The 9467-nt window shown below is 64.0% G+C and overlaps 1 protein-coding gene across 1 annotated transcript; it reads right to left on the bottom strand.

Moving 5' to 3' along the window:
- Nucleotides 1-1096: 1096 nt before the first annotated feature.
- CBX4 (chromobox 4) lies at nt 1097-7441 on the bottom strand. The gene is made up of 5 exons (XM_032617067.1): nt 7185-7441; nt 6995-7038; nt 5786-5851; nt 3571-3637; nt 1097-3284 (listed from the first exon to the last, which is right to left on the bottom strand). Exons 1-5 carry the CDS (start codon nt 7251-7253, stop codon nt 1878-1880), a joined length of 1653 nt encoding a protein of 550 aa, XP_032472958.1. The 5' UTR covers nt 7254-7441; the 3' UTR covers nt 1097-1877.
- Between the last annotated feature and the right edge of the window lie 2026 nt (nt 7442-9467).

Here is a 9467-nt window from a genome sequence, read left to right as displayed (position 1 = left end):
TGGCCCCTCAGTCGCAGACGTGCAGGCAAGGGGCTTGGGCACCAGGAGCAGCCCCGCGCCCACCAGGCCGTCAGTCCCGTGGCCCCTGGCCCTGCTCGGCCACTCCAGCCAGGAAGATCGCTGCGTCTGCAGAAAGGACGCAAGCATTCCCGGGTCTCGGCTTCCAGGCCCGGGGAAGCCGCACCTCGGAGCTCGGCCCACTCCCCTTGCCCCCTCGGGGCCCTTAACCCCTTCCTGCTTGGGGAAACCAAGGGCCCCAGCCTTGCCACCCAAGCAGGACGGGTGAGATGGGATCCCACATTTCCCCGCTCACTAAGGAAGTGGGGACGGGCAGGCCTTGCTCCTCTGGCCTCTTCCCCCTCCCACTCCCCATCCACCTCGCAGGAAGCCCCCCGCCCCCTGCCCTGGCCGCGTTCGCGGCGCCTCCAGTCGGAGCCTCTGGCCTGGTGGTTTCCGGGGAGAGAGGCTGGCAGAGAAAGAGCCTCGCAGCTTCCTCGGTGGGGCGGGGCCAGCGATGGCAGCAAGGGACGCTGGAGAGGGTGGGAGGATCCCCTCCCGGCTGAACCTGCCCTACCGGGCAGGGATTATTAGGAAGGAACACCCCTGCCACATCAGGGCCAGCGCCAGGGTGTGTTGCGCCCTGGGGTGGGGGTGGGGGCAAAGATCAGCAGGTGCCTGGCGGGCGCGGCGCTGGGGGCTGGCCCCACCCAAGTCTCCGCGCCGCTCGCGCACCCGTGCACCCCTCCCCCCCACCACGCAGATCCCAGGTTTGCCAGCGCGGTGGGCAGCGAAGGCCTGAAAACTCTGAGAGCGGGGGCGACGCCAGCACAACCCCCCCGCAGGAATTCCCCTCTCCTTTGGAGAGCCTCTCGACTTCCGGGGAGCGGGGTCACTCCCCGGGTGCGGGCGCCTCTGCTCGCGAAACCAGTCCACTTTGCTTTTGCAAAGGTTTAAGCGCAAGTTGCGATAGGTTCCTCTACAACCTCGCCGCCCCCCCACCCCCGCCAGACCTAAGGCGGAAGCGGGATGGGGAGAGGGGTCCAGCCGCCTCCTGAGCCTCTGACGTTCGCTCTTCGCTAATCTCAAACAGCGAAAGTGCACCTTCAACATCTCCATTTAATATTTACATTCAAGCAGGTAATAATTGGAAGCTTATAGTTCAGACATTTCTAGTAGCAGCAGTTTCTAGAGAGCTCGTTTAGCCTTTTAACAAAAAAAAATTTTTTTTGCACATAGAAACAACACATCCATGTGTACAGTATCAAAAAATATATACCAAGGTTACTGGTATTGCAGTTCCTGGAAGGGGAGGAAATGAAATCAACCGAAATACTGAATGAACGGGTAGAAAGGTCAACAGAAAATAGTTTGTCTGATATAGAATATAACATGATCTAGAGAGAACTCCATAAATCTAGGTTTTTATATTTCAATATATAAATACCTACAAATAAATATATATATATCAGCCCGAAGGGGGTGGTGGGCCTTTTGAGCTCAAACAATACATTTCAATAATAACACCACGTACAAACGGGAGTAAAGTCTGCACTTGACAAGTTAGCACGGTTAAAATATAATACTATAACTCTTAGACTGCCTCGAGTGGCTGCCCTGTCAGTCCCGGAGGTCCACGAGAGAGGGGATGGGGCAGATGAGGGGCGAGACCCGCAGGCACGGCGTGGAAGGCGCCAGTGTGGGCCGGGCGCTCCGGACAGAACCCGGTGGAGGGGCGCGGTTGCCGCGGCTTCTGGCATTTTCGCGCTGGGGCCTGGCCCGGATCTCCCGCAGTTGGAGAGAGGAGGAGTCCGCCCCCAGGCCCCAGGTGTTACGCCCCTGCGGGTACAGCGCTTCCCCTTCCAACGCCTTTCGGAAGGCTACACCGTCACGTACTCCTTGAACGTGACGGTGAGGCAGTTTGCGGTGACGTCGGTGATAATTATATTCCCAAAGAAGGGTTTGAACTCGCTGAGTGGCTCCTCGGGCTCGTCCTGGGCCTCGGTCGGAGGCTTCTCGGCCGCTGTCGCCGGCGCAGCTGCCACCACCGCGGTTGCGGGCGCCTCAGGCTTCACCTGGAGGGCGCTGGGCGGCTCCCCGGCCTCGCCGCGCGTCTTGACGCAGCGCAAGTCTATGGGCTCGTCCAGGTCCGAGTCCAGCAGGATGACCTCCGGTTGCGGGAGGGCGGCAGCGGGGGGCACGTCGGCTGGGCGCTCGGCGGTGGGGCTGCCCCCCAGGCAGGTGGGGGTGCTAATGCTGCGCGCTGTCAGGCGCTTCTTGCAGGGCTCTCGCTCGCCATGGGTCTCGGAGAGGCAGCGCTTGCGCGCGTGGGAGAGATTTAGGTCGACGGCGTGGTGATGGTGGTGATGGTGGTGGTGGTGGTGATGGTGGGAGGGCAGCTGTGTGCCGCGGGGCGGGTCCCAGGCCAGCAGGTCAGGCTTGGTGGTGAGCTGCAACGGCTGCTCGCCGAAGGCCTCCTTGGTCGGGGAGAGCTTGCGGGAGCCGGCCTCCTGGGGCTGCGGGTCCCCGGCCCCCGGCCCCTCCTCCTCCCTCCTCTTGGAGGGCGTTTCCACCTTCTTCTCCTCCGCCCCCGCGGCCTTTTTGAAAGTCCTGTCTGCAGGGGGGTGACGCTCCTCGGCGGCCCGCTTCTTGTGGCTGGGGGAGCGCGCCTCGCCCTCGGCTGCCTCCCCGGACTTGATCTTCACTGCCTGCATGCCATTCTCCATGTACTTGCTCATCACGATCACGATGCGTCCGTTCTTGTTCTTGTTTTTGACTATCTTCATCTTGCCCCCAATCCCGTTGCCCGTCACCGCTTCCTTGGGGGCCGGCGTCATCCCGTTGGGGGGACCCTTCTCGGAGCCCTTGCCTGGAGCCCCGACCGCACCGGCCAGGGGCTTCACCGCTCCCAGGTAGCCCTTGGCACCCCCGCCGTGGGCCCACTTATCGGGCGGGTGGCTCTTGGCGCCTAGGTCCGGGCAGGTGGGGCTGGGCGCCTCCTTGTGGCTGCCCTGGTACTGCAGGTCATACATTTTGGGGTCCGGCTGGTAGGGGTGGTGCTTCTTGCTGTTGAGCTGGTAGTAGTATTTGCCGCTCTTGCCTGGCGGTGGGGGCTTGCCTGCCCGCTCCTTGCTGTGAGGCTGGTACTGGTGGTGCTTCTTGCTGTTGAGCTCGTACTGGTGCCCCTGGCCCTTGCCCTGACCACCCAGCTCCAGCTTGGCGCGGTTGTCAGCCGAGGAGTCCTGGAGTCCGGTCAGCACGTTGGAACGACGGGCAAAGGTAGGTACCTAGGGAAATGGGGGTAGAAATGGAGGAAGAGGTAAGAGGAGGGGTAAGGCCAGCCCCAGAGCAAGCCTCAAGCTCCAGGAGTGTCCCAGCCCCTACCAGGTCAGCAGCTGCGTTATGGGGTGGGGTGGGGTGGGGGGCGGGGAAGGGTGTGGGAGGTCACGATGAAAGGAAGTGGAATTGGGTGTTCTGGAGGAACTCGCCCTGACTTCCGGGACTGGAGGCAGCTCAGGTGGCAATGTCACGGCAAACTTTTGGACGGCCCCCGGGGCCAGGGAGTGTATTCACCTGCACCACCAGTGGTTTGGGCTTCGGCCCTCTCTTCCGATATCCCATCAGCTGCTCCTGCCGTTCCCTGGGGAGAGGGAACAGAAGGCAGTGCTATTAGCCTCAGAGTCACCTCCCTCCTGCTATGCCCCAGCCTGCGTGATGCCCCCACTTTGGTGAGCAGCAGGGCCAGCAAGAACCGGAGGGATCAAGAGCTCACGGCAGAAGATCGCCTCGGTCCAGCCCAGAGTCCCGCTTTACACCCACACCAACCCCTATCTGCCCAAGGGGTCTTCTCCGAAGGTCTCCCCCACCTCAGATGTCCATACCTGACCCGGGCCCCCGCACAGCCCTGCCTCTTTGCCTGCAGCTTGGGGCTGGGCGGCTTGGTACTGGTCTCCACAGCCTTGGGTCCGGGGCCCTGCACAAAGTGCACTGGGCTTCGGGGTCCAGGGGATGCAAACAAGTCCAAATGAGGTGTGCGTCCACCCTGGGCCTCCCGTCAGAGGCACGGGATGCTAATGACCTCATTAAGATTCAGATAACGAGTGCCGCCGGCAGAAGGGAGGACTCGGTTCCTTAAAGGCCAGGCACTAAACAGGGGGAGGGGCTGCGCCCTTGTTTACACAGCGGCAAATGAGCCAATTAGGGGCTGGGGGCGGGGGCCGGACGCCGAGGCCAGGGCCTGGCCAGGTTCGCAGCCACCTGGTGAACCGGCTCTGGCAAGGCCTTGCCAGAGCTGCTGGGCTGGGCGACGCGGGGCGGCACGCAGAAGCACCGCCTCCTCCACGAGCCCGGGCTCCCAGCCTCCCGATTTCCAAATTATTATTAAAGCCCATGTTGGCGGCGGTGGTCAATACAGCTGCCAGGCTTCCGCCTGCGGCCTGGTGGAGGGTGACCTGAGGCTGGGGGCAGGATGATCCTAGCACTGCCCAGCTCTCTATGGGAGAAGGGAGTGACTCTCCAGCGTTGGCCAAAGTTGCAAACCATTCCCGGGCCAGAAATCCGCTCTCCAGCGACCCTAGGCAACCCCCGCCCCATCCTTGGGCTAACCCAGGGGAGTTCCACCATGCCTGGGGGCCCGGGCCGGGGCCTAACTCCAAAGTTGCATGGCATTGCAACAGCCTGCGTTTTAAGTCTTTGGGGACCCATTATGCAACATGGCCATCAGCTGCTGACATGGTTATAGGGTGGTGAACTCCCAGGTGGAACCTGGGCAGGATCCCTTCTCGGTGTCCCCCTACATCGCAGGAGAGCAGCTTCCCTGCTGGTCGCTTGTTCCAAGGGTCTAGAGTTTACAGTTTTAGCGCCAAACGCGCCACAGGAAATAATGCAAAATAAAAGGGGGAGGAGGGATGGAAGGCAGCGGTGTGGCCCAGCTCCGCGGGCTCTTGCCGCTCCTCCCCTCCTCGATCGCCCTTCCCCCTTCTGTCCTCCCCGAAACAGAGAACCGCAGCCACCGGCGGTGAATCCAGCTGCAGCAGCTGCAGCGTGACAAGCATCTGTGCCCACGATGAGCCCCTCGTCAGAAGCCACCCCTCCACCACCAGGCAGTGCCCATCCCACACCCTTTGGACCAAGCTCCCCCTGCCCTGAGAATGGGGTCCAGACCCACCAAGCAGCCTAGTGGGAGGTGTGAAGGGCACGCAGCTCCAGAAAGAATCTGCCCCCTGCCAATCCCAAGCTCCCTGGGGGGTGAGTGTGGCAACTTAAGGCCTCGTCAACTTTTCTCCAGTCCCCAACTGGTTAAGTTCAGTTCCGTGACGTCCGGTGGTTTCACAATGCCAGCTCCCTTGGAGCTGCCCCGAGAGTTGCCCGTGCCAAGCGGCCAGTGGCAGCAGGAACGCAACACCTAGGCTCCGGGGGCGGGGCTTCAAGGTAGCGAAAGGACGGGGGCCGGCAGGGAACCAGGCACAGCCCCAACTTCTCCGCGCAGCTGTAGGGCCACCCGCACGCACCCTTCCCACAGTTTCCCCCAAACACAAGCCTCTCCTTCTCCGGCCCTGCCCACCCCCACCCCCACCCCCACCCCCCCGCAAGCTGCAGCAACCGCCAAGGATGTTGGTTAGAGGAGCCGAGGCCCCAGCCGTGCCCATTCAGACCGGGGGCTGGGGGGAGGGGACTCCTGCCAGCCCCCTCCCGGCCCTTTCCCCCTTTCCTGTTGCAGCGTTGGCCCACTCTCCCATTCCCATATACGGTCACGGCTGCGAGAGGCGGCTGCTTGAGGGACGCTCACCTGTTCTGGAAGGCGATCAGCAGCCGGGGATCCAGGATGTTCTCCTCGGGTTCCCACGTGTTATATCTTGCAAGGGAAAAGGGAGGGGGACACGGCGTAAAAAAAAAAACCGAGCCAGCTTTGCGGCCTCCAGGTGGGGAATGACATAAGGCCCTACTCTGTCTTCATGAACCGAAAGCTATTTAGCTGTGGATGTGGGGGTGGAGAGTAAATTTCTGCAGGCCTGACACGGTCCCTGATACACCCTCCCCGAGTCAAAATAAACACACAAGGGCAGGAAGAAAGGGGAGGGGTAAGGAAAATGAAACTAGCAGTTTATTTTGCAGTTGTCAAGAATTTTAAGCATGTTACTGCGACATGTTCCAAAGCCACTTTGCTCACCAGGAACCCTGCGTGCAAAGCAGCCAAAATGCAAAGTCGCAGTCCCCTCCTCCTCTCCCCAGCCCCGAGTCTCCGCGAGGGCTTCAGCCATTCTCCATTTGACCCCTAATCCGATAACCGTCAGCCAAGCGGCCCCCCACAACCCCTCGCGGCCCTGGAGCCCGCTGTCACGGGCAAGCAACCCCCAAATACTCAGCAACACAAAAATATGCCTCTGTGTGTGTGTGTGTGTGTATGTGTGTGTGTGTGTGTGTGTGCCTGCGCGTCTGTCTCCATCCGGTGCCTTCGCATTTCAAATTAAAAAAAAAAAATTCCCCACCAAAAGCGCCGCAGTGACAGTTCCCAACATTTTCTGCTTTTTTTCTTCCTCTCCCTACACCACTAGGAGGGAAGAGGCACACAATTGCATTTTCGTCGCTTTTTAATTTTTTTTTTTTTTTTGGTTTTGCAATATGGAGCCGTTCGGTGGAGGGAAAGGGGAAAGGAGCCATTTTCTGCTGCACATCAGTCAGTGCCTGCGCCCTCCCTCCCTCCGCCGGCCTCCCCGGCTCGGCCCCGCGTCTCTCCAGCTCCTCCGGCTCCTTTTAGTGCATAAATTAGTGATGGCATTTCCCGGAGAGCAGAGCACAACACAGGGCGCCGGGCTCGGGCTCGGCGGCTCGGCTTCCCCAGTGCCTGCCACCGACTTCCCCACCCCCTCCTCCCTCCACCCCACCTCCACCCCGCCTCCCGTCCGCTCCCCCCACCACCCCACCAGCCCAGCGGGTCCGGAGCCCGGGAGCCCCGCGCCTCGGCACCGGGTTCCCCCGCCCCTCGGCCGCTACTTACTTCGGGGACCAGCCTCTCCATTTCACCAAATACTCCACTCTGCCCTGAGGGGGGAAGAGACAGCACTCCATCAGCTTCCGCGGGATCCCCGGCTCCGGCCCGCAGCCTCCCCACCCCCTCCCCGCCTCCCCGCGGGCTGCTCCGGCTGCCGCTCCCCCGCCGCCTCGCCGTCGCCCCCGCGCCGCCCTACCTTGCGGATCCGCTTCTTCTCGATGCTCTCCACCGCGAAGACGTGCTCGCCAACAGCTGGCAGCTCCATGGCCGAGCCGGAGTGCGCCGGGGCGCGGGCGGCCGGCGCGGCTGCAGACGCTGCTGGCTCCCGCCGGCGCCCCGCTGCCGCCCCGGCCGAGGCGCCCCCGCCGCCCGCGCCGCCGCCGCCGCCGCCGCCGCCGCCGCTCGCCCAGCACAGCCCGGCCGCCCGCCGCTGCCCGCGCCGCCCCGGCTCCCGGCTCGCGCTCGCTGAGACAACTGAGCCCGGGCCGCGGCTGCACAAGAACTCATGCAAATCCGGACGTCAGCGGGCGGGGCCTCGCCGGGCCCTGCTCGGCGTCAGGGGGCGGGCCGCGGCCGGGATTGGCGCAGCCGGGCCTACCGGAGGCCCCGGGCCTGGGCGGCGGGGGGGTGGGGGTGGGGGGGGGAGGAGGAAGGGCGCGGGAGGGGGCCGGGAGGAGGAGGGCGCCGGGGAGGTGCAGGGGGAGGGATCTGCGAGCCTGGGAGAGGGACACTGGAGGGAGGGAACGGGACCGGGCCGGAGAGGTGTGTCGGCGGCGGGCCGAGGCGGGGTGGAGAGCTTGACGGGGCCGCGAGGGTCTGGCTGCGACCCCTCGCCTGCGGCCTACCGCCTCGGCCGGCTCCCTCGCCTCTCATTCTCAGCGTACACTGCCCAGGGACCCCTGCCGGGGGCCACGGAAGCATCCACTGCAGTTTCCATTTGCACCGAATTGCATCATGTGCAGACTCCCTGGGGGTCGCCGGCAGGGGGCGGAATCGGAGCAGGGGCAGCTCGCGCCCCCACTCTCTATGTCCCGCCGCCCCGCCCCGCCCCGCCCCGCGAGGCTTAGGGCATTTAGGAAGGCGAGGAATGGGAAGAGAAAGGATAGGGAGCAGAGAGACGACTGGGTGCAGAGGACCGCCAGGGAGAGCGCGGAGAGGAGAAAGGGGATAGAGGAGCAGCCAGCTTGGGGCCCTAGGGCTCAAGAACCTTACCAGAGTGTTCTCCAATCCCACCCCGGAACCTGGGAGGCTCCTAGTTTACCCTCAGCCCTCTCCTTGTTGGGGCGAGGGCGGGATGTCCAGTTTCCAGCAGCAACCCCCCGCCCCCAGCCCGCGGCCAACACGGCGGGAGGCAGGGAAGACAAAGAGGGGGCGAAGAGAATGTCCAGGTCGGCTTGGGGGCCCGAGAGGACTTCGTGGGGTCCCGGGAAGGGCTTCGAAAGAGGGAGCAGGGAGGGTCAAGAAAAGGTTGAAGCTGAGCAGGGCACAGCGGGGCCGCACGAAAGGGAGGTGAATGGAATGGCCGAGGAGCCAAGCACTCGTCACGAATTCGCTCTCCCTGCTCCCTGACCGGCAGCGGCAGCCGAGCCGAGGCCCTCCCGACGCGGCCGGAGAAGCCGCTGAGTGTGAAGTTTAGCACCTCCGGCGGCGAGACGGCGCGTTCCGGCGTGCAGCTCCAGCGTCCGGCTGGGGGAGCTGCTGCGCCCCACGCGGCCTCCGAGGGCGCCGCCCGCGGGGCTGCGATCTCTGTGGGGTCGGAGTGAGGAGGGAGGGGACCTGAGGAGGGGGCAGGGCGGCCCAAGTGGCAGGGGCAGGGGCGCGCCTGCCCGGGGGTGTGTCCGGGCCCCCAGCTCCGGGCCCTTGAAGGACCGGGAGCAGGAAGTTTGCGCAATCCCTTGGCTGAGGGTCCATGGAAGAAAGAAAAGGAGCAAAAGCCGAGCGAGAGTGGAACGAGCGGGGGGGTGGGGGTGGGGGTGGGCAAAGAGCCATCCGGGTCTCCGCTCCCGCCCTGACACACGTCCCGGAATGCTGGGTGGGGACTGCGCGGGGGCTCGAGAAAGCGGGGGAGGGGCGAGGTGGGGAAGCGAACCCCCAAAGCATGCGTTGGGCTCATTTTCTCCCGGGATTCCGGGAGAAGCCTGGAGACGGTCTGGTGTTTAAGGACGAACACGTTGACTCCACCATTTCACCACCACCTCGCAGCTCCCGCGGCTCGGCGGCTTCTGCTGCCCTGGCGGCCGCGGCTCAAGACGGCCCGCGTGGCTCCTCCCCGGAGGGGTCCTGGGGGTGGGGATCGTTTTCTGGCTGCCCCAGAGAGGGGCAGAGAGGGGCTCGGTCTGCAGCGACTACCCGCTGACAAGCTTGAGGCGCAAACCCAAGATTACCCTGAGAAGGTGTTGGGGGGACGCGCCGGCCTGGGTGGGGGCGACGCCTGCTTGTAGTCCTGGGGTAGGGGGGCTCTCTGGGTTTATAGAAGCTG

Source organism: Phocoena sinus, chromosome 20 (assembly GCF_008692025.1).
Source record: "Phocoena sinus isolate mPhoSin1 chromosome 20, mPhoSin1.pri, whole genome shotgun sequence".
Classification (NCBI taxonomy): Eukaryota; Metazoa; Chordata; class Mammalia; order Artiodactyla; family Phocoenidae; genus Phocoena; species Phocoena sinus.
Note: the sequence above shows the minus strand (reverse complement) of the source record. Positions and strands in the feature narration are given on the sequence as shown.

Coding starts and splice junctions, on each gene's coding strand:
- CBX4 (XM_032617067.1), bottom strand. CDS start 7,253: ATGGAGCTGCCAGCTGTTGGCGAGCACGTCTTCGCGGTGGAGAGCATC. Junction 5,852..6,994: donor TGGAGAGGCTGGTCCCCGAA/GTAAGTAGCGGC, acceptor TTCCCTTGCAAG/ATATAACACGTGGGAACCCG. Junction 3,638..5,785: donor CTGATCGCCTTCCAGAACAG/GTGAGCGTCCCT, acceptor CCCTCTCCCCAG/GGAACGGCAGGAGCAGCTGA.